Source organism: Aspergillus ochraceoroseus (genome assembly GCF_002846915.1).
Source record: "Aspergillus ochraceoroseus IBT 24754 chromosome Unknown P175scaffold_8, whole genome shotgun sequence".
NCBI classification, from domain to species: domain Eukaryota; kingdom Fungi; phylum Ascomycota; class Eurotiomycetes; order Eurotiales; family Aspergillaceae; genus Aspergillus; species Aspergillus ochraceoroseus.
In genome coordinates this window covers 358,609-380,852 of record NW_024468483.1, presented here as the reverse complement: position 1 = coordinate 380,852, position 22,244 = coordinate 358,609, and the positions used below count along the sequence as shown (strand labels likewise).

Below are 22,244 nucleotides of genomic sequence, written 5' to 3'. Positions count from 1 at the left end.
CCAGGGGGGGGGAAAGCCCTAGATATGTGTGCAGATCTCTCTCCGGGCGACAACCAATAACCGACAATCCCAGATACTGGATAGATTATTCCTATATAGTATATACTTCCCCAGGAACTACCGGGCTTGCTCCACAAATCCTGGTCCGGGGAGTCTCGGGTGCAAAATATTTCAACTTTCTAGTCATGGCCACCAATCAGCGTAGCCTAGGAGCTCAATGTCCAGGAATCGGTACTCCATACTGATATCCGCTTGACCACTGGGAAAGGGGCCGGGATCGGTGTTGTCTGCTCCTGCGTTCCACTCCAAGAACGGTGGTGGGTGGCTCGATTCTCAGCTAAAGGAATATTAGGTAGCCGTTCTTATTACTCTCTGTACAAAGTACGCATTTCCGGACTCGACCTGACTGACTCGTCCTCCGACAACTAAGCTAAGTCTGTAAAAAATGAGGCAGAGAGAACCCGATCCTAACCCCTTTAGTGTCTAAAGTATCTGCTCTATAGCCTCGGTTAACTCGTCGATTTGCTGTGCTTTTCGTCCTCATATCGCCGAACCTTGCTGTCCGGGCAGGGTGTATCCCGGTGCGTTTTATCTGTGACTGGAGGCCGTGGCACCCCCCCCTGTTCCTCTGGTCGATGATTATCAATTTAGGGTTACGTTCCAGGAGATGATCGACCTCCCCCCAGTAGATTAACTTTAGGGTCCAGCCACATTGTCACGCCTTGATTGATGAAATCCCGCATTCCAGCATCCGAGCCTTAGGACCGTTCATTCGCGGGGTAACCGGTTTCAAGAGACATGTATTTGGAATATTCTAGATATTCAGGGGTGTGTACGGCGCCTTCATTTCGTAGTCTCATAAACCCTACACAGCGACTTATCCAGCGTTTCCAAATCACTGGCGTCTTTGGCCCAGAATCTCACTGTGGCAATGGCCTTTTCAACACACTCCCTCCAATCAGGAGGAACAGGAATCCTGCCGCTTCTTGCAGCAGCAAGGATGGAAAGGCCGCATCGAAACGCGCATCGAGCCATTAGCCAGCTTCCATGGTGGCGGTATTGGATCGCAACGTGGTGGGTCAAAGTCCGGCACAAATCCAAGCACCGGGACGCTAGGTCTTGGACTACCGCCGGCTGGGCCTGGAGGGAGTGTACCACGCGGTACAAAAAGGGACGATAGAGAGATTCCCTGGCGGTCATGATTCGCATGCTTGTGAAGAAGGGTAGTTCTCGGTGTTGCAGCTCTTCTTGCTCATACCGCAGCTGTGCTGGTAGGTTTGAAATAGCAAAATTGAGGTTTTCTTCCAGCTCGGTTGCGACTTTGACCATTTCGTCCACTGGACAGGTCAGCCATTTCCTATCATTGTCTTCGGTGTAAAATGTGTTGAGAATGCGATCGGAGATACACCGTTGAGAGATTTCCGTGAGATAGTAGTACCACATCTCTTCGACTGAAAACCCCTCGTACGCTTCCAGAAGGTTGGCCTGCTGTGGCGGCGTTGGGAATTGGTCGGCAATAGGGAAGTCAGAAAGCTGGGAGCATGGGAGATTCAGCTCGATACACAGTTCCCTGTTGCAAGGCAAAACGTATTGTCAGTCAGTGATAGGCTTTATCGAGGACTAGATGGCAAAATTGCACCTTTCGGACCGCAAACTGGACCAATACAGCTGTCGCTCAATCTGAGTGGTGCGTTCGTCCCTGCTCTGAGACCCCCCCCATCGATGGAAGTAGATCTGGATGGCACCACAGGCAGAATGAAACGAGTGCCATGCTGCAAGTAAACGCAGATTGTATGTCTCGTACATGCCAGAAAGGAAGAGACATTGCAAGTATTCAAGCGAGCAAAAATCAAGGGAAGCAATGCGCCGTTGTGCTGCGGCATAGTATGCGTCGGCCAAAACGCGATTGCCCTCAGTCTCTCCCGGCGCAGTAACAGATACTCGACGGAACTCGGAGGAGATGCAGCCTAATGCACATGCGACCAGCTACGGACAAAGGAGGAAGATTAGCCAAAGCCTCTGACCACTTTTCGACTTGTCGCGCTTTCTCCTTTCCAAGGTTGAATAACTTACGACCAGACATGTGGGCCCATCCCACCAGAGACCTTTTTCTGCAACATCCTTAGCATATACGAGCAGCAAATTATGGTCTACTACCGGGTTCTTGGGGTGGACGTTAGACAAGAAGCGACGAATCAGACGAGGGGCGTCCTCTTCCACAATCCGGGCTCCTGTATGCTGGGCATTGACTTTTGGGGCGCATTGGTTGAGTCCCTGGAACTGTGCGTCGGGATCTAGCGATAGACACTGTCCATCGAATATTTCCCATGTCGAGATGCGAAATGTCAAGTTGCAGCGCGAGGGGATTGCAGGGGACACCAAGCCAGACATTCCATTATTGTAAGTGAGAGAAGGCGTACGAGAGGGCAATGGAGAGGTCTCGTTCGCTACTACTCGCGCACTTCTAAGATCCTCAACCAGCTGCACTAAATGGCTGATCCGCTCAAATATGGCGAGAGTTGTCGGGTCGTGCCTAGGGACTTCATTTAGAACGGCAGTCTGTGTTCCAACAGGAGGGGGGGATCTGGAGCAACTACTTACGAAAACAGATTAGAGTCACTATCCTCGTAGGTACAGGTAGTCCCAACTTCATTGCACAGGCCGCACTTGGGCAGCGCATTGTCGCATTTGGTCTTTCGACGCCGGCACAGTTGACAAGCTCGAACCGAACGTTTCCTAGGATAGGAAAGCCCTCGCTCGATCTTCCTTTTCTTCGAACCCGCCTCCTTGACTGGCTCGCTCACCTCAATGGGGCTTTGTAGGTCGTGCGATAACGGAGGCAAATCCCCAAATACCGGCAACTTGGCCGGGTGCGTTGTGGGAGAAGGTCCAGACTCAGCATCGCACTCTAACATGATGCATGCGCCAGGATTATCCTGCTCCGTGATGTGGTCCTCAATTTCTGGCCTAGTCGCGTCGTCCGGACAGTCTGGAAGGGTTGAGGGCAAGAAAAACCTGCATATCAACCCGGGGACAAGCGGTTATAATGCGGGGGGGCCAACCCCAATTTCCGGGGAGTCTCGGGTCTGAGTTTCCCGGGCTTAAGCCGAAGCGATGTACATATATATACACGGAGTACTCAGTATACATACACCATCCTCCGGTGCCAGCTTAACAAACTATTTAAGAAGCCGGAGAGAGGTTTTCTCGGCACAAGGATCGTCCAAGGCATATTTTTCACATCGGATCCCGTTTATTCATCTGTCCCCTTAACATGGCATCCGAAACTCCAAAGTTGGTTCGAGTCGGGGTGATTGGCTGCGGAGAAATTTCCCAGGTCGTCCATTTACCGACTCTCAACCATCTCTCCCACCTATACACAGTGACTTATCTCTGTGACATTTCGCAGGAGGCTCTGAAGCATTGTCGTGCTAAGGTTGCTGGATATGAGGCCCCTCGAACAACAACCGACCCTAAGGAGCTGTGCGCATCCCCCCTAGTGGATGTGGTTCTAGTAGCGAATGCCGATGAGTACCATACAGAGCACACAATTCTTGCTTTGGAGCATGGGAAACATGTTTTGGTAGAGAAACCCATGGCGCTCAGTATGAGAGATGCCGACGCCATAATCGCTGCCGAGCGCGCTTCAAAGGCTAGGGTGATGGTGGGTTACATGCGACGATATGCCGCAGTTTTCGAAGACGTCGTCCGGGAAGTGGGTGGGTTGGACAAAATTCTTTATGCGCGTGTCAGAGGTTCGCTTTTTATTATGTCTCCATACTGGACTACTATCAGCATGATCTTTGACAGAATATAGATATTATCGGCCCTAACAGTGTTTTCGTTGACCAGTCTGGGACCTTTCCTCAAAAATTCACGGACATCCCCGAGGACGCCATACTGGACAAATCCGCCCGTGGAAATGAGATCGTATCCCAGGCCATAGAAACAGAAGCCGGGATCAAAAATTCCACAGTTAATCCGATGATGTGGAGAGCCCTCGGTGGTCTAGGTTCTCACGACCTCAGCGCGATGAGGGAGGTCTTGGGAATGCCCACGGGAGTTGTTGGGGCCTCCTTGGAGTTTCCCTTCTGGAGGTTTGCCCCCTACTGCACGAAAGTTGGTGGATTCTTTCTAATCAGACTGTAGTGCTCTCCTGAAATATCCAACGTTCACCGTGGCCTACGAATCAGGTCTTGATTCCGTCCCCCGTTTCGACGCCCACATCGAAGTCTACGGCGGCGACAAGGCTGTACGCATAACCTACGACACACCATATGTGAAAGGCCTTCCGATCACCATGCGAGTCCAAGAAAACATAAATGGCAGTCTTAGAGAGACGATCACCCGCAAGAGCTACGAGGACCCTTATACACTGGAGCTGAAGGAACTCTACGAAATGGTGGTGAATGGGAAACCTGTCAAGACCACAGCAGAGGATGCGAAGAAGGATTTAGAAATTTTCCGTATGCTGTTTGAGAGCGCGCAATAGAACCTCAAGGGTGATCTTCATTGGTGATCAATAAGGATTTGGAGTTCTGATTGAAGTAAAGCAGTGTACTACGTATATAGTAGACTATGTGAGTAGGCGAATGTCAACGCGGCGGATGCAAGTTCTCCCCAGCAATAGCCTATGAAGAAGAACTAGAAATTACAACTCTGGTCAGAATAAGTTTCCCGCAAGAGACGACCCTACTTTACCTAACACGGACCTGATAAGCCTCATCTAAGGCAATTCACGACAGTAAAGGCACGGCGATTATGCAGCCATTGAACAACAAATTAATGAATTTCAATCAATGTCACCACACCAAATATCCCCATTGTCCTAAATAAGATAAATATATATACACGAGGGGCGATCAATAGCTGTAGAACCCCCTGTGATCAAGATCAAGCGTCGTCTTGCGGATACTTGTGCCCATTCTGACGACGGCACTCGTCGATCAACCTCATCATTCTTAGAGTCTCGCTCAATGGCATCACATCATTCTCGAGTTTGCCCTGGGCAATATCACAAGCAACAGCATCTGCTTCGTAGAAAAATCCTAGAGTGCCTTCAGGAGAGTCAAACCGATAAACAACTGGCTCTTCTCCCTCCCTTGTCACTCTGAATCCTTTAGGGCAGCTTGGTCCGATATCAGAAAACACAGTTATCGATCCCTCACTGCCATCAACTCGAGCAAAGTCGGGGGAACCTTTTACGCGCATTGTCGCGGTACACACGGCAGTCTTCTTGGCTGCGCCAGCATCGTAGGTGAGAATCACACTATCGGACTCGTCGACGCCGTTGATAATTTCCATAGAGGAAGATATTTTGGGGTGGGGATGCTCGTCGCCTAACTTGCCCTCGCCCATGATAATCGACGCATATGTGAGAGTATAGATTCCTATATCGAGTATAGCTCCAGCTCCTAGCTTTGGGTCTTTCAGGCGCGAATCGCCTGGGATGGCATCAAAGTCCATTGAGGACCCGAAATCCACAAATGCACGGCGCACCTGGCCAATTGACTTTTTAACGTAGATATGATCGTAGAGGGCTTGGACAACGGGGAAAAACTTGGTCCACATGGCTTTACCACGAAAACGAGTTAATCACGATCCGATAATCTTCTCTAACAGCTAGTGGGGGAGACAAACCTTCCATAATGAAGACTCCCCTATTTTTAGCAGCGTCGACAATCTCTTGAGCCTCCCGTTCGTTCATCGCGAAAGGCTTCTCGCATAAAACATTCTTTCCCGCCGCAATCGCGTCCAGGCAGTTCTGCTTGTGAAGGACGTGCGGTGTCCCGATGTATACAATATCCACATTTGGGTCGTTATAGACCTCCTGGTATGTGCCGTACGGGCTCGGACGTGGCTCCGCGCTGGCTTTCCACATCTTATCGATGAATGCGTTGGCTTTTTCTACTGAGGAAGAACCGATCGAGGAAACAATGTGGCGGGCGGGGGCATCTGCTCGAGGTGCGAGAAGGTCTTGCACAAACATCGAGGAGATCCATCCGGTGGCTAGATGGAAGGAGAATGTTAGTTATTCAGTTCTGAATTGTGCTAACTACTTCATACCAATGATGCCCCATCGAAGCTGAGGTTTCTCTTGCGTTGGTGTCATCTCTGCGTTCTTTCTTGCTCAAACGACGTATATTCTGCAAATCCGAGTTTGGGTATACCTCTCCTACGGAGCGTAGTATCGGCTTGGAGGAATGACATTTAACTATATATAAATAATATCCCAATACTTAAGGAGCTTCCGGGGTTATCCAAATACGGGAATTTAGCCAACGCAAGCCTTGTGGAGTAAGTGTTGTGGAGAGCCGATACTCCCCGGCGACCTCAACGGGAATGGCCAGGGTTGGGGATACGCTCAATTCTCTCCGACACTCCGCGATTGCTTCATTATAGCCTAAATGTGGAGATGCTTGGCTTTGTACGGTATATAAGTTCTCGGAAATAGAGTAGACATGGGGCTGCTCCCAAATCCAGAGTTCGTGATCTGTGTCTTTCTCCAGCGCTCTGCTCCACCCCGGGATCCAGGAACTGCGAAAGCCGGCTCCCACTTGCACTGTAGACTTTCCCAAGGCCAAACATCATCGAACGGCTGATGAGTTCTTTGGAGACGAGAATATTGACCTTGTAATTGGCAGTACGCACACTGATAGTCATGCTGAGTTTGCAGAGAGAGCTTTGAATGCCCAGAAGCATGGTATGGATTAGTACCGCCTCAGCACAACTGGGAACAGCGTTAGCTAGAGAAACCGTTCACGGCAACTAGCCAGGAGGCGGAAAAGCTCATTGCCCTAGCTGGGGAGAAGGAACCACCCGGCTACCCTGGACCTGTGTCGATAGCTATTTCCTGGACATTTTGAATGATATTTCCGTATTTCGACAAATCATCTCATGGGGTTGTAGTGACTGTTGTAGGCATATAGAGTGTGTTTGTATCATAGTAACGGAGTTAGATACCAAGATATATATCAACAGTCATGCCTAGCGATGAGATACCGAAGCGGAGGGATTTGTAGCCATATTCTCTATAAAAAGCTAGCCTGTAGGATTCCTGATTCCTCAAAGGAGAAATCTTACTGTTTGCTTATTTTGGGAATTGTCCTGGAGCCACCGAGGTATGAAAAGTACCTGGCTGATCAATTCAATCAGGTAGATTTTGGAAAATTAATCTGCCACAATCTACGTTATAATGTCACAATTCGGCCCCATTCTCCATCAAAGCATCAATGGTCTAGTGGTAGAATTCATCGTTGCCATCGATGAGGCCCGCGTTCGATTCGCGGTTGATGCATTCTTTTTTATTTTTACTTTATTTTCCCCCTTGGCTCACGTGTCGGAAATGCCGTGAATCTTCCTGGAAAACCCAATTTCCAAGCTTAAATCAGACTTTCGGGTTTCATGAGCGGAGATAAAGTTTGGCGCCAGGAACTCTTTATTTTTCTGAATTTTTATTTCCCCTTCTGAATACTAAGGTTGGACGGTGATTGTATCTATATCTGTGCTATACGACAAGATACTTCTTCCTAAAATAGTAATGGCGGGGTTGCCTCCACCGCCTTGACTGACTAATATCCATGACTTCTAAAACGGGCCTACAGCCTATAGCTGTATTAAAACAAGTAATCCAAAGTCATTCCCGATTATCACCACCTGGCGAACTAGGAAACGACAGTTTCACTGCCTATGATCTCTGAAGCTGACCATATATAGCGGCCAGGGAAGATGGCGGGCGTACGAGGACAGTCTCGTGGCTGCGGGACGTGTCGAGCGCGCAAGATTGCAGTTAGTTTCATCCCCAAGGAAACCTTTCGATCCAACCGTTGTTGACTATTCCCCTAGTGCGGACAGGAAAGACCTAGTTGCGCTCAATGTATCAAGTCTCAGCGCCAATGTACTGGGTATCGGCGCGACACAGTCTTCGTCCTGGTCCAACCGGGTGCAAAGGATGCTCGTCGCCCTGGTCGCAAGCAAGACACCGCCGTGCAGTCTGCGCGACCCGAGCAAGGCCCGGGCTATGAGATGGTCATAAACTGCCACCTGCGCAGGCAACTCCTCGACCACTTTCTCGGTCAATGTCTCCTTCATCCGCAGTTGCGTTTGAAAAAGCATCAGAAGCCGTGGCTCTTGCTTCTCCCCGATCTGCCCATGAAGTCTAAGGCGTTGGAGACTTCGATGATGGCCATCGCGTCTGTCGCTTTGGGTCGGAAATTCCATGACTACTCCATGGTGCATCAAAGCCTAACAGCGTATACCAGGGGGCTCCGTGAGTTACAAACAGCGCTCTGGAGTGAAAAACGGATGCACGATCACGAAACTCTGGCGGCCTGTCTAGTTTTGAGCTTGTATGAGCTTATAGAGTGCCCTGATAAAGGATTTCAGGCATATGTCAGCCACTGCAGGGGGTTTCTGTCCCTGATTCAGGCTCGTGGGATTAGCGCGCATACATCGGGGATTAGCCACGAACTTTTCCTCGGGGTTCGGTTTCCCGGGGTACGTTGAATGCTATCCTTTATCGCTGGGGACTTCCTAGGTGATGAAAATCATTGATTGACATTGGCATAGATCTTAGACGCCATAAGCAATCGTACCCCGAACTTCTTGTGTGACCGTGTCTGGTGCCGAAACCCCTGGATATCAACCTCTAAACGCATCCCCGATCGCATCGCAGACTGTCTCGCTGGAATCCCTTCCATCCTTCAGCGCTACGATCAGCTAGCATCGCTGTCTCACGAGGAGAACATTAGCATCGCTTACGATCTGAGGGACGAATGCTTGGCTATGGACCAAAGTTTACAAGAAGCATATGAAGAGATTCGGCTCCAAGCATATGAAGAGATTCGGCTCCAGTCGTCGGGCCCTTTGTTCTGGCCCGTTTTCCCGCCAACGTTCTCCAGCAATGCTCCCGGCGGAACATCCTTCCCCATCGTTTACCACTTCCCGGACCTTAGGATTGCAAATATGTTGATGCTGTACTGGTCCACCAAGGCTCTATTGTGGTCTTCAATTAGCAACTTGTGCGATATTCTAGAGTCTCATGGCGTACGCACTACCCATGCGCCCGCTGTTGTTGAATTACTCGGGGATTCACCCGACGATACTTGCTCCCAAATTTCCTCCCAACCGGCTGTTCAAATTATTGCCCCCCGATATGATCAAGAGAACTATCTAATCATGGCGCGCAATGTCTTCCAGTCTCTGGAGTTTTGCTTACAGGAAAGCATAATGCTGACGGGTGCGCTCGTGGCCTCTACACCGATTACACTCGCAACTTGGGCGATACGAAACCGGACCCACCATGGCGATCGAGAAGTTACCTGGATATCCAGCGTGCAGGAAAAGATGCGTTACGGCCTGCCCCTGTGGCAATACATATGAGAGCCGCCAGCTGCACAGCCCCAGGAGGCGGGGCTACAAAAGCAACAGCTACTCGAGTCCTCCGTACCTAACCACCTTTGGGTTGTACCTGCGAAAGATCGTGGATGACGTTTGATAAGCAGGCGACAAGCTTTTTTTCTCAGCCCCGACACTAGTCCTTTTTGGGACAAAACCTGCGAAGTCAGGTGACTTAGCCCCGACCTCTCCTTAAAACAAAGCGATTGATTGGTCAACATACATACTCCAGCAGCGGCATGGATGGGCCTCAGGCATACAGCTTCTTTTTAGTCCTCAGTTCTACAGAGTAGGCACATCGGTATGGGTGGAGCGCCAGTCCAAGTTATAAAGGTCAGTGAGAGCCCATTCTCCTCCCCAACAACAAATCCTTCCCTACACATCTTTTCCTTGATAGCTTTATCCCTTCTCCAAGATGCTCACAGATCATTCCAAAGTAGCAATAGCGCAGATCATCTTTTACATCCCCGTTATTGTGCTCGCAGCAATTCTGTTGTTCTACCGCCATGGACCCCCTCGATTGCCATGGTACATCCTGCAAATCTTCTGCGCAGGTAAGCATTGTCGGTTTTCACCCCCTCAATATAGAGGCGCTAACTTCTAGTTGCTCAGTTCGAGTTGCTTGTGGCGTTGTTGTGATTCTATATGAGAATAGCCCAAAGAGCGTCAATCTTTATATTGCCGCCCTGGTTCTTTTGAATGCCGGACTGTTGCCCTTGATCGGGGCTACTCTCGGCCTCTTACGGCTCATGTACGGAAGTCCCTGGTCTTCAGCCGCGTTACACCCTTTCCCTAACAAAAATTTAGCATCTTTTATGACTTCCAAAGCAACAAGAGTCTCAATCTGCCTATGATCCTGTCCAGGATCTTATTCCTTATCGGCATTGCATTGGTGATTTCAGGCGGTTCCGTGATGGGGAACACTACCGAGGCCAACTCCTTGACGACAGGAAGAGCACTTACCAAAGATGGCTACATTGTTGTTGCTATCTTCATGGCAGTATTAATCGTCTTTCAGGGCTACTTCTGGACGCAATACTCTCGTCTGTCTCGCCCAAGTGTAACGGTTCGTCTCGCTCCCTTGCTCTACTCTACCAACTATGGAAACGCCATGTTAACTTTTCCTTTCCCCCCCATAGATCCTAAAAGGAATAGCCCTCGCCGTTCCATTTCTCATTGTGCGCATTTCTTGGCTTTTCCTGTCCATCTACCATCCCGACGATCCGCGCTGGAGCAACCTAGACGGAGATATTGGTCCATTTGTCGTCATGACCGCGGTAATGGAGTACATTGTGGTCTGGATTTACATCGGGACTGGCTTCATGATCCCGGCTACAAAACGGGTGGTTGATCCTGCTAGTGATCCAGCGCGGGAAACCAATCTCGAACCGGCGCTGGAGCAGGGCACTCTGTACGCTAAGATTCCCTCTCGAGATCGGGTATAGAACACTATCCAGTATTCACCTTTTTATGTGTGTGTGTGTTTTTTTTTTTTTTTTTTTTTTTTTCTTGATTAGAGAAGTCGAGATGGACTGGTAGACCGCAATTTATTTTTTTTTTCGGGGAGGGGGGGAAAGTTAAACAAAACGGTGGAATCTATTCTATATACAGAGTACATTGAATTGAAACGAGTCGAGTTACACAAGGATGATCAATCATCCGGATGAACAGCCAACGCAAAACTCTCGATTAGATAAATTATCGTGTACTTTGTTACGCGAGTGACCCCTTAACTATTCATTCTTTCTGGACGGACTGGGAGTACTTGTTTGGTTCGAAGCAGAGGATTGATTGCGACCTGATATCATATCAGTGCCCGCATCGAAAGGAAATTCTTGTATATATCATAATACCCTGGGTTATTTCCAGGTTACAAGGTCTGTCTGACAGATGCGATACTCTATGCTGAACTTGCAGACAGATTTCCATGTTAACGTCGCGCAGACCTGGCGCTGGTGGACTTGGTAGGAGCCTTGTCGTTGGAGAAGTTGGAAGCGAACGCCCCGACCTTGTAAGTAGTTAGTAGTAGCTGGTTGGTAAGGAGCTTTGAGCTTTGTACCCCTGGAAAATGATGTTGGAATATCGCAGATCCGTTAATCTCAGAACCCTAAGTACTAACGCAACGAGTTTGAGCAATCCTGAGATCTCTACTTTGGGGAAAATACGCAGCCACGCGGGAAAATGGCTAGTCTTGGGTGGACAAGGTATCCTATCATGTATATCCTGCAAGGTAGTAATACAGTCACGTCTATTACAACCGCCGAAACCCCAACGGTCTACAGTACTCATCGGCCCCATCCACTAAAAAACCCCCCGGATTGCACCGGCTCTGTATTGGCTTTGGTGATGCCGGAATTAGGCGGTAGGCCTAACGTAGAGTTGCGAGTTTGCTTGGAGGGCGGACTCCCCGAGGCTCCGCGCTGGGATCCGCTCACCATCTTGCGTAACGAGTCCAGTTTTGCCTTGACCTCTTCCAGTTCTTGTGTGGCCACTGCCTCTGCTGTTTTGGCGTTCACTAACTCGAGCAGTAACGCGTCCTCGGGCACCGGTTTGTGGTTCTCAGTTGCGAGCACAGTTTGGAGACCTAAACTGCTGGATCGCTTGTTGAAGATGCCCTTTTGGGAGTTGGAGCGCACGAGTTTCAGCTCGCGCAGTCCAGAAGTCAGAGTCTCGCCATTATCACTGGTCGGCGAGCCGTATGATTCGGGAGGTGTGTCGGGGTTGTGTGTCTTGGCTGTGCGGAGTTCACGAATCATCCGTTCCAGGCGCTGTCGCTCGCGATACCCGTCTTGGATACGGCCCCGCGCCTCGCGGAGTTGTTCTCGGAGGGACGAGTTTTCCCGCTCGTGGTCATCGATTCGTCGTGTGAGATCTAGGCATCGACCTGATTCCACTGAGTGCATATTCTTCCAGCGGTCAAGATCCTCGCGTAGTTGCTGTTTGGTTTGGTCATTCGACGCGCGTTTAGTGGTATCCATGGGGGCGAATCTCTCCTCTGCTTTGCGTAAAATTTCGGCAGAGGGGGGTTCGTTCTCCGATTCTTTGATAAGCTCCAGCATCGAGCGTGCAATCGCGTGGTCTTCCTCCCGCTCTTCCCGTTCCTGTTGGAGTTGTCGGGTGAGGTCTGAATGTTGACGTTGCAGATCGCCGAGCGCCACCAATAAATCCTCAATCTGAGTATGTAGGTCACGGTCCTTGTTTTGCGAAACTGTCGACTTTGCCCGTGGTTTTGGCTCGAGCGACAATTCGGTCGGAGCGGTGCTAGCATCGGATATAGACTCTATAGAGTTGAGAGTCGACGTCATGCTCTGTTTTGATGTCGATCGACGGAGACAATTTGAAGCGCTGCTATTTGGGCTGAGGTTGATCGATTTGACCGAGCTGTGTTGGCCAGATCCTGCCCAGAATCGGCCCAAAAATCGAGAGGCAGCAGCCTGCATCTGAGGAAAGGAAATTCCCGTTGGAACCCCTTGGGATTGATTGTAGCTAGCCTCCAAGGCTTGGAGACTCTCCTTCGTCACCAGCGAGGTGAGGGAAACAAAGTTGTTGACGAAATCATCTGCGTGGCAGGCATAGCTACATCAAATCAGCTTGAGCATCCAAACTAGGGAAATCTACTCACGTATCCCAGAGACTTCGAGACAAGAGTAGTTGCATGACGTCCTCAAATTCTGAGCAGCTGAGTATCTTCTTCTCGTTCCGCTGCATCAGAGAGAGCGCGACACGCATCAATGTCTCACATGCCCCTTCAAGGAAAATTACATCGTAAATGCGCAAGAGCATCGGCAGAGGGCAGGAGACGGCAAAAAATGATAGAAACCACTGCGAGACATAAATCGGCTCAACATGAAGAGCTTCAAGATGTTCAAAGAGAGTGGGACGAAGACGGGAGAGGAGGTTTTGGAACTGGTAAACTCGAAGTTGAAGGCCTGAAAGATCCGGAAGGTAGCAGGTTCGCAGATCATAATGATCCATGAGGCTTTTGGGAGGTCAGTAACATTCTCCAAGTAGGGGTCAATTCAACATACCGAACCAGCACGCAGAAGGCCTCCGCATCCGACATGTGCATCAACAGAGGGCCAACAACGAAGCCCAGACCCTGGCAGTATCCAATTTTGGTGTCGTAAAGACTGAAACACTTCAAAACTTGGCCCAGCATCTGCTGTCCTTCGCCGTGTGGGTCGCGGAACATCTCAACATTGGGGAAACTACGGCCGATGTCTTTTCCGATTAATCCTTCGTACGGGCTAGTTTCCCCGCAAAGCCTTTGATATTCGGTCAATAGCGTTGGATCTCTCGCGCCGGCGAGGCTGGGCCATACCACACCTCGCAAGGGAGGCGGAACTCCTCCTCGAATCTTATTTGACGTCAGAGTTGGGAGTCTTTGAACGGTTTGTGGGTAATCCGCAACGAGAGCGGCCCAGAATTCGAGCTCCGTCATAGGCGGAGTTGGCAGCTGGGAATAGCGGAGAGATGGTCGAGGACCCTCGTTGATTAATCGCTTGATGTGATGCAAGGACTGTGACCGGGACGGGCGCGCTTGCCTTCGCTTCGAAGCGACTTTTGCTAGGCCAGATTTCGGATTGGTGGCCAAGGCGTTGTTTTCTTGCTCTAGACGGGCTAACAGAAGGGCGGTTGTCTGGCAAGGTTAATGTTTTCTTTTTCTCTAGTTGTGATCGGTGCCACACCTACCTCGTCTGACCCTTCCAGGCGATGCTCTTGTTTCTCTGATTTTTCCAATTCTTCCCAGTCCACGAGGTCACCTTCTTGAGCTTCTCCCTGGCCATTGTCTTGACTACTGCGCGATCTAATCGAGGCTGCTCTTGATCCTTGAATTGGTCCAGGCTCCAGCTCCGGTTTCCCGGGCTCGAGGGTCGTCGCTGTCGGGGTGGCTTTTGGGTCAATTTTATCATCCGAGCCTGCCGCTTCAGTAGGAGTCTGAGGAAGTTGGAGAGTTCGCCATTCGGGTTGCGTGTGTTCTGAATTGGACGATAGAGGCACGGTTACCATGGAATCGGTCTGGGTCACGGAAGTCCCGGTGGAATCGGAGCTAGCCCGCGGCGAGTTCTGATCGGAATGGACCATGGTAACTCAAATTTTAGGATGTAGTATATGGTGGATGACGGTGAAACTTCAATGACACATTCCTCGGGGAGATCCTCGCGTGCAAGCTCACTACCAGGATTCGAGGGGTGCAAGGGGCGGACAAAGACGGAGGGCCTCAAACAAGACGGGAGGAGAAGAACAGCGCAAGGAGGGACGGTCCAACTGACAGCATCGCTTCACGGCGTGGAATGGGGGTTGATGGAAGGAGATGAGAGCTGTTAAGAAGCAGCACCCAGCGTTGAGAGAAAGGGGGAATTGACAGATAGGAGAGAGAGAGAGAGATACTAACCCAAGTCCAGGAAAGAAGAAGGGACTCGGGAACATGCAACAAGAACCCGTCACTAGCCTAGCGTTCGACCCGGCTCTTCCTTAGTTACAACTTCAGGGGCGGCAGCAACTCACTTTCTTGAATCTTCTCCTTTCCAGCTCCACCGAGTTTCGCTCGGTGTCGATCTTCAATAATTGTCTCTTCAATATTTGAGTTGTTTCTTGAAAGAAAAGGCTGTTCAAACTACAGATTCAGTAAGGAAAGACTTCTATCCCAATTTCCCACCCAATTAACAACAATAACTAACGATAATGTATACATACAAGGTACCGAATTCAGATCCCTAGTCCCTGATCTCTCCGTCGGCCAAACCATGGAATATGGAATCCCTAGCCGAAGTGACAGTGGTCCAGACTCTCTGGATAGTTAGCAGGCGACAGACATGACCTGACGAAGACACATCCAACTTCTACTAGGTCTTTTATAATCGGAAGGATAATATAACAACATCCCTGAGTCATGATTCTATAATCCTTGTCATTCGAATCTTTTTTTTCCCTCTCTCCTTTACCCTTTGGGAGGATTGGGTTCATTCAATTAAAAATGCCTCCTGAATGTATTAAATCGTCCTATGACTGTTTCAGTGCGATTCATGTACCCAATCTTTTGCTATATGATTGGTGCAATAGTGACTTCAGTTACTATGATTGGCTGATCTTGAATTTTTGCTGTCAAAATTACAGGACTTGGGTTAGTATGGGTATACTGCCGAAGCTTTCCATTCCAGACACCCGCACGTCATCCATTCATAAAGAGAGCATGCACTACTCGAGTTGAAAGACGGGATAATAAAGGGGGAGTAACTATATTTCAAGCTGCTTTTGAAAACAAGAAAGAAGTGGGTAAAAGTGTTGTAGTTAGATAGCGAGAACAAAGTGAAGTTATTGAGAAGTAACATAAATATAGTTATATAAGGCATGTATATACTTTCTCTAGCTTTCAACAAAGTACTCCGTCGACTACATGCTACCAGAATCATGTCACAAGCCATGTGAGATGCTAGAATCCATTCAAAATCATAGTTACAGAGTAATATCTACTAAATTTATCCATCCTGTGTTGCTCAAGTAAGCCTTTGTTGAGAAGAATAATGACGGCTTCTTTGTGTGAGGTTGTCTAGGGAGACTCGCTCTGTCGACGATGAAAGAAGTGCTCTGGAATTAAGATCAAGATGAGAGAGAAAAAGGTAAAGTAGGTTAAATCCTGAGTATGAAAGAACATTATCTACTCCATACTCTGTACTCTATACAAGTGTTAAAAGGTGACCCCGCGAATGTTTGCCTTAATTTATGGGTGTGTTTTGATGGCGGTTTCCTATTTGGGTTGATGTGTTTTGAATTTTCCGCATTAGGACGCGGATCGGAACAACCCGCGATCCGAGAGGCAAATCAAGCAAGTCAAGTCTTCTCTTGCTGCAGCAGCAACAAATCAACCAGCGCGTCAACAACAAAGGATCAACACCAGCAACAGTCAAAGAGGGGATCTTGGAGGGGAATCGCCAGTTGTGTGTTTCGCTCTTTTATTCCCTTCTGATCAAAGGATTTTTTGCGGAGGAGGCAGAATCTTTGTCTCCTACCCTGTTACTCTTGCGACTTTTTTTTGGTCACTCGTTAACTACCACTCGACAGCCGCCCTCAATTTCTTTTTCACCCATTTTCTCTCTCTTTCTCTCTCTCTCTCTCTCTTTTTTTATATTTCACCTTTGTCAGATCTTTTAAGTCAAGATGGATGACTCCTTGATGGACGACTCCGTCTTCGAGGACGACGCTAGCTCTGACTTCATGCCTGAACCAGCTCCCGTATGTTCCAGTTCACCCCCTGCAGGAAACCAGTGCTAACAGCAACCATGATTGTAGAAGCCCAAGGCAAAGGCTGCCGCAAAGAAGGCAGCACCCAAAAAGTTGACACAGACAAAATTGACTGCGAAGACATCGCCAAAGTCAAAGAAGCGCGCCAAAGCGGATATGGAAGACGACATGTCTGACAACGATGATCCCTTCGATGACGATTCCGTCCTCTCTCATACCCCTCCCCAGAAGGTGAAGAAGGCGGCGCCGTCGAAGAAGGGAGGCTCGAAACCCCTGGCCGATGTGGAGAATGAATCGTTCTCAGTCGACGGCACTGAGGAACCATCCAAGGAAGTAAATGTATCGGAGAAATATGAAAAGGTAGGCGTGCGCATTCGACAACTCGCTTGATATCTCGGCTAACCAATGTCGGTCGCCCCTAGCTCTCACATCTCGAACACATCGTGAAACGTCCAGACACGTATATCGGATCCGTTGAGCGCACCTCCCAAGAAATGTGGGTCTACAATTCGGAGACAGATAGCATGGAGTATCGCGAGGTCTCTTACGTCCCCGGTCTTTATAAGATCTTTGACGAAATCGTCGTGAACGCCGCTGATAATAAGCAAAACGACGCCAATATGGACGAGATTCGCGTTACCGTGAGTCGTGAGACGGGGGAAATTAGTGTCTGGAACAATGGCCGTGGTATTCCCATTGAGATCCACGAGAAACACAAAATCTACATCCCAGAACTGATTTTCGGTAACCTCCTGACATCTTCCAACTACAATGACAGCCAACAAAAAGTCACTGGAGGTCGTAATGGCTTTGGTGCGAAGCTTTGTAACGTTTTCTCTACGGAGTTTTCCATTGAAACAGTCGACTCGCGTCAAAAGAAAAAGTACAAGCAGACCTGGACTGATAATATGACTAAGATCGGCAAGCCAAAGATCACCGATGCCTCGAAGAGCGATGACTACACAAAAGTCACGTTTAAGCCAGATTATGCCAAATTTGGCATGGAGGGTATGGATGACGACTTTGAAGCTCTCGTTAAGCGTCGAGTGTATGACTTGGCAGGTACTACGAAGGTGGCTGTCAAGCTCAATGGGTCCCGCATTCCGGTTCGTAATTTCAAAAAGTACATGGAAATGTACACCAAAGCCATCCGCAAGGAGCGTGGTGAAGACGGCCCTGCTCCCAAGGACGAGATTATTACCTGCAGCCCGGACCCTAGATGGGAGATTGGCTTTGCTGTATCCGACGGCTCATTCCAGCAAGTTTCGTTTGCCAATGCCATCGCCACCACTTCTGGCGGTTCCCACGTGAACTACATTGCCGACCAAATCTGTACTAAGCTGGCTGACGCCGTTAAAAAGAAGAATAAGAATGGCGCCACATTAAAAACCGCACAGATTCGCAATCACATCTTCCTTTTCGTCAATGCTCTGATCGTGAACCCGGCTTTTACCTCACAAACGAAGGAACAATTGACAACCAAACCCTCGCAATTCGGTAGCAAGTGTGTGCTGGAGGATGACTTCTTAAAGAAAATTCTCAAGACCGACATCATGAACAACATCCTGCATTTTGCTCAGCAAAAGGCCGACCAGATGCTCAAGAAATCTGATGGTGGTCGCCGTACCCGTATGAATAACCCCAAACTTACTGATGCAAACAAGGCGGGTACGAAGGAAGGTCATCACTGTACCCTCATCCTGACTGAGGGTGACTCGGCCAAGGGTCTTGCTATGGCTGGGCGTGCAGTGGTTGGTCCTGATCTCTTCGGTGTGTATCCGCTCCGTGGAAAGATGCTTAACGTGCGGGATGCTTCGTTTGAGCAAATTTCCAAGAACCAGGAAATCCAAAACATCAAAAATTTTATGGGGTTGCAGCACAAGAAAGAGTACACAGAGACCCGGGGCCTCCGCTATGGCCACCTGATGATCATGACTGACCAAGATCACGATGGTAGTCATATTAAGGGGTTGCTTATCAACTTCCTCCAAGCTCAGTTCCCAAGTTTGTTGAAGATTCCCGAGTTTTTGATTGAGTTCATCACGCCTATCATCAAGGTCTGGAAGGGGGACGCCAAGAACCCAACCAAGTCTGTCTCGTTCTTCACCATGCCTGAGTATGAGGCATGGAAAGAATTGCCCGGCCATCAGCGCGGCTGGGACCACAAATACTACAAGGGTTTGGGTACTAGTACCACCGAAGATGCCCAGATCTACTTCCGTGATCTCGATCGCCACCTGAAGGAGTTCCATACGATGCAGGATAAAGAGGCCGAACTGATTGAACTTGCTTTTTCGAAGAAGAAAGCCGATGAGCGAAAGGAGTGGCTGCGCCAATTCAAGCCTGGTACCTATTTGGATCACTCCGTTGAGAAAATCACCTACACCGACTTCATCAACAAGGAGCTCATCCTGTTCAGTATGGCGGACAATATTCGATCCATTCCATCCGTTGTCGATGGGTTGAAACCGGGTCAACGCAAAGTTTTATACACCTGTTTTCGCCGGAATCTCAAGAAGGATATGAAGGTCGTTGAACTCGCCGGTCACGTTTCGGGTATGACCGCCTATCACCATGGCGATGCCTCTTTGCAGCAAACCATTGTCGGTCTTGCCCAAGACTTTGTCGGATCCAACAATATCAATTGCCTTGAACCCAGTGGCAACTTTGGTAGTCGTCTCCAAGGTGGTGCCGATTGTGCAAGTGCGCGTTATATTTACACTCGCCTCTCCCCGTTTGCTAGACGCGTATTCAACGTGCAGGATGAGCCCCTGCTCACAAACAACGTAGACGATGGCAAAATTATCGAGCCCGAAGTCTACGTTCCCGTCGTACCCATGATCCTGATTAATGGTGCGGACGGTATCGGTACTGGTTGGAGTTCCACCATCCCTAACTATAATCCCGAGGATATTGTGGATAATTTGCGCCGTATGATGAAGGGTGAAGAAATAAAGCCCATGCAACCATGGTTCCGCGGTTTCAAGGGTGAAGTCACTCCCCTCGGACCGGACAAGTATAAGTTCAGTGGCATCATCAGGGAGCTCTCGGAAAAAGAGGTTGAAATCACTGAACTCCCAGTTCGTACCTGGACGCAGGACTTCAAGGACAAACTGGAGGATATCATCAAGGCCGAAAAGACTCCATCATTCATCAAGGATTATAGGGATTATAACACCCATACCGATGTTCACTTCGTCATCCAGATGGATGAGAAGAACATGAAGACAGCCGTGGGTGAGGGCTTGGAAGAGAAATTCAAGCTGGCCAAGACTGTCGCAACCACGAATTTGGTTGCCTTCGACCCTGAAGGCCGGATCACTAAGTATAACACCGTTGATGATATCATGAAAGAATTCTTCGCTGTTCGTCTGAAGTATTACGAGCGACGCAAGGTAAGCACCTGCCGCTTTCATCGTAGTTCAACGACACTAACCTCAATTGCAGCAATACCAGCTCTCTCAACTTCAAAAAGAACTCGATAAGCTTAGCAACCAGGCAAGATTTGTCCAGATGATTATTGACGGCGAGTTGGTGGTTTCCAAGAAGAAGAAGCAGGTCCTGGTTTTGGAGTTGAAGGAGAAGGGTTTCAGACCATTCCCCAAGGTAGCGGATGCCGTCAAAGCTGGTGAAACCGAGAAGGTCGTGGAGGAGTCCGAAGCAGAGGCAGTGGAGGACGCTGAAGGCACGGATGATCTTTCCACCGCCTATGATTATCTCTTGGGAATGGCAATTTGGTCTTTGACCCAGGAGCGCGTGGAAAAGCTCCGCCGCCAGATTGGCGAGAAAGAGCTGGAGGTTGACGTGCTCATCAAGCTGTCCAAAGAAGACATCTGGACGAAGGATCTTGATGAATTTATCAACGAATGGCGCTTCCAGCTGGAGGACCAGGAACGCCGTCGGCGTAAGTACGCCAAGATGGGCCGTCGAGCCTCGATGAAGCTTGCGACGGCAGGTCGCGGAGCCGGCGCGAAAAAGCGCAAGGCAGCCGCCGATGATTCAGATGAAGATTTTGCTGCGCCCAAGTCCAAGAAATCTGCCGTGAAAAAGAAGGAGGCAAAGGGTGGCATTCTCAGTTTCCTCGGCAAATCATCCGCCAAACCCGCATCTAAGGATTCGGACGATGATTTTGATGTTGAGGTGCTCCCTACGAAGAGCCGGGCTGTACCCCAGGCTGCAGCCAAGCGCGCAACCAAGCCCAAGGATGAGGATGGTGATATCGACATGGATAACTCGGATATTGAGATAATGCCGAAGAAGAGTCGAGTAGTTCCTAAACTTGAAGAGGAGGAGGACGACCTTGATGACGACGATTTCATGGAGATCACGAAGGCAGAAGCTGCTAAAACCGCGCCCCAAGCCAGCCGCACAGGTCGCAAACCAGCTCCTAAGTATACCTTGGACGACTCGGATAGTGATAACGGCGATGATCTGCTCGGTGATGTGAGCAACATGGTCAAGGGCATTGGCGGAGCGGCTGGCACTTCTTCCAAGTCGGATTCCCGACAGCTTTTCTCTGAGCTTTCCCGGCCTGGCAGCAGTACCAGTTTGCCTACCAGCGCGAAGGCATCCAAGTTTTCCAAGGACTTTGACGCGGACGAAACAGACTACAGCAAGCTCGTTCCTCAAAACTCTCCACGCCGGTCGCTTCAGGTCAAGTCCAAAGACGTGAAGATGTCGGATGATCACGATGTGGATGACGACGACGAGGATGATGAGCCAGTTAAACCCACTAAGGGTAGGGCTGCTGCCAAACCCAAGGCAAGTGCAGCAGCCAAGTCAAGTACCGCTAAGCCCCGGGGCCGCCCAAAGAAGGATGCTTCAGCCACCATTGCCCCTGCTTCCAAGAAGAAGACAGCGCTTTCGCCTGCGGCCAAGGCTTATGCCTCCAAGCAGGCTAAGACGACCAGCAAGAAGAAGCAGCTCGCCGATGACTTGTCAGACGACGATATTGACGCGATGGCTAATGACATCTTGGACTCCCCTGCTACAGGAAAGGCCGATGCTCCTACACGCAAAACAGCGGCCCGGCCAGCCAGACGGACCGCAGTGACGAAGAAGAAGTCGTATGTGATTGATGATGATAGTGAAGATGCAGGGGGTGCGGCTTCGGAGGATGATTTTGATCTTGACAGCGAATAAATGCGGTGGTTGTACAGGGTTCTTAAGACGTTGATCGTCTCAGGAGGTTATCTTTTATTTTCTAGTTTGGGTTCTTTCTTCTTAATGTTACTCCTTGCCTGCGATAATTATTATCTCATTTCTATCAAGCCTTGAGGCGTTTAGTTTAATGAGAGCTTTCCATTCCACACCAGTTTTACAGTAACCCTTTTGCTTTTCGCCGGACAAGCCCGCGCCTTGATTAAGCCAGTAATATGGAGCTTGCACTGCGCAGCAGACACTGGCAATAAGGTATCCTGGTATACAGTCGAGAGAATTCCTACCTGATATACGAAGTACCATACCTCTAATCAGAAAACGGCAAGAATAAATGTTACTAGATTACTATTCGCCATTGAAAAGCGGCTCCTTGACTCCTTCCTCCTGGTTTATCCTGGCTTCGTGCCCTAGATATAATATTACGAGTTTAGATCCTTCAAGTCCAC

At 49.4% G+C, this 22,244-nt stretch overlaps 8 protein-coding genes and 1 non-coding gene across 9 annotated transcripts; 5 read left to right on the top strand and 4 right to left on the bottom strand.

Moving 5' to 3' along the window:
* Positions 1–843: 843 nt before the first annotated feature.
* Positions 844–2,915, bottom strand: P175DRAFT_0534955 (uncharacterized protein; the record flags this gene model as incomplete). Its single annotated transcript, XM_040900183.1, has 4 exons — positions 844–1,570; positions 1,640–1,986; positions 2,074–2,533; positions 2,602–2,915. 4 exons carry the CDS (start codon positions 2,913–2,915, stop codon positions 844–846), a joined length of 1,848 nt encoding a protein of 615 aa, XP_040749443.1.
* A 359-nt stretch (positions 2,916–3,274) lies between these two features.
* P175DRAFT_0534954 (Gfo/Idh/MocA family protein) lies at positions 3,275–4,492 on the top strand (the record flags this gene model as incomplete). The annotated part of the gene is made up of 3 exons (XM_040900182.1): positions 3,275–3,755; positions 3,818–4,097; positions 4,150–4,492. The coding sequence occupies 3 exons, from the start codon at positions 3,275–3,277 to the stop codon at positions 4,490–4,492; spliced, it is 1,104 nt and encodes a 367-aa protein (XP_040749442.1).
* Positions 4,493–4,801: 309 nt separating this feature from the next.
* P175DRAFT_0525836 (Gfo/Idh/MocA family protein) lies at positions 4,802–6,214 on the bottom strand. The gene is made up of 3 exons (XM_040899435.1): positions 6,067–6,214; positions 5,641–6,009; positions 4,802–5,573 (listed from the first exon to the last, which is right to left on the bottom strand). Exons 1-3 carry the CDS (start codon positions 6,110–6,112, stop codon positions 4,894–4,896), a joined length of 1,095 nt encoding a protein of 364 aa, XP_040749441.1. The 5' UTR covers positions 6,113–6,214; the 3' UTR covers positions 4,802–4,893.
* A 25-nt stretch (positions 6,215–6,239) lies between these two features.
* On the bottom strand, positions 6,240–6,702 carry P175DRAFT_0559947 (uncharacterized protein; the record flags this gene model as incomplete). Its single annotated transcript, XM_040900951.1, has 2 exons — positions 6,240–6,403; positions 6,462–6,702. 2 exons carry the CDS (start codon positions 6,700–6,702, stop codon positions 6,240–6,242), a joined length of 405 nt encoding a protein of 134 aa, XP_040749440.1.
* A 524-nt stretch (positions 6,703–7,226) lies between these two features.
* Positions 7,227–7,297, top strand: P175DRAFT_0t127. Its single transcript has one exon. It is a non-coding gene; the product is annotated as a tRNA-Gly (tRNA).
* Positions 7,298–7,728: 431 nt separating this feature from the next.
* Positions 7,729–9,381, top strand: P175DRAFT_0495452 (Zn(II)2Cys6 transcription factor domain-containing protein; the record flags this gene model as incomplete). Its single annotated transcript, XM_040896083.1, has 3 exons — positions 7,729–7,788; positions 7,846–8,496; positions 8,569–9,381. 3 exons carry the CDS (start codon positions 7,729–7,731, stop codon positions 9,379–9,381), a joined length of 1,524 nt encoding a protein of 507 aa, XP_040749439.1.
* Positions 9,382–9,660: 279 nt separating this feature from the next.
* P175DRAFT_0503927 (uncharacterized protein) lies at positions 9,661–10,907 on the top strand. Its single transcript, XM_040897728.1, has 5 exons — positions 9,661–9,727; positions 9,834–9,950; positions 10,009–10,147; positions 10,204–10,462; positions 10,536–10,907. Exons 1-5 carry the CDS (start codon positions 9,700–9,702, stop codon positions 10,839–10,841), a joined length of 849 nt encoding a protein of 282 aa, XP_040749438.1. The 5' UTR covers positions 9,661–9,699; the 3' UTR covers positions 10,842–10,907.
* Positions 10,908–11,681: 774 nt separating this feature from the next.
* Positions 11,682–14,481, bottom strand: P175DRAFT_0511506 (putative GTPase activating protein (Evi5); the record flags this gene model as incomplete). Its single annotated transcript, XM_040898590.1, has 4 exons — positions 11,682–12,972; positions 13,019–13,375; positions 13,425–14,035; positions 14,089–14,481. 4 exons carry the CDS (start codon positions 14,479–14,481, stop codon positions 11,682–11,684), a joined length of 2,652 nt encoding a protein of 883 aa, XP_040749437.1.
* A 1,787-nt stretch (positions 14,482–16,268) lies between these two features.
* P175DRAFT_0559943 (DNA topoisomerase 2) lies at positions 16,269–21,953 on the top strand. The gene is made up of 4 exons (XM_040900950.1): positions 16,269–16,629; positions 16,687–16,998; positions 17,061–20,033; positions 20,086–21,953. Exons 1-4 carry the CDS (start codon positions 16,555–16,557, stop codon positions 21,778–21,780), a joined length of 5,055 nt encoding a protein of 1,684 aa, XP_040749436.1. The 5' UTR covers positions 16,269–16,554; the 3' UTR covers positions 21,781–21,953.
* Positions 21,954–22,244: the final 291 nt, after the last annotated feature.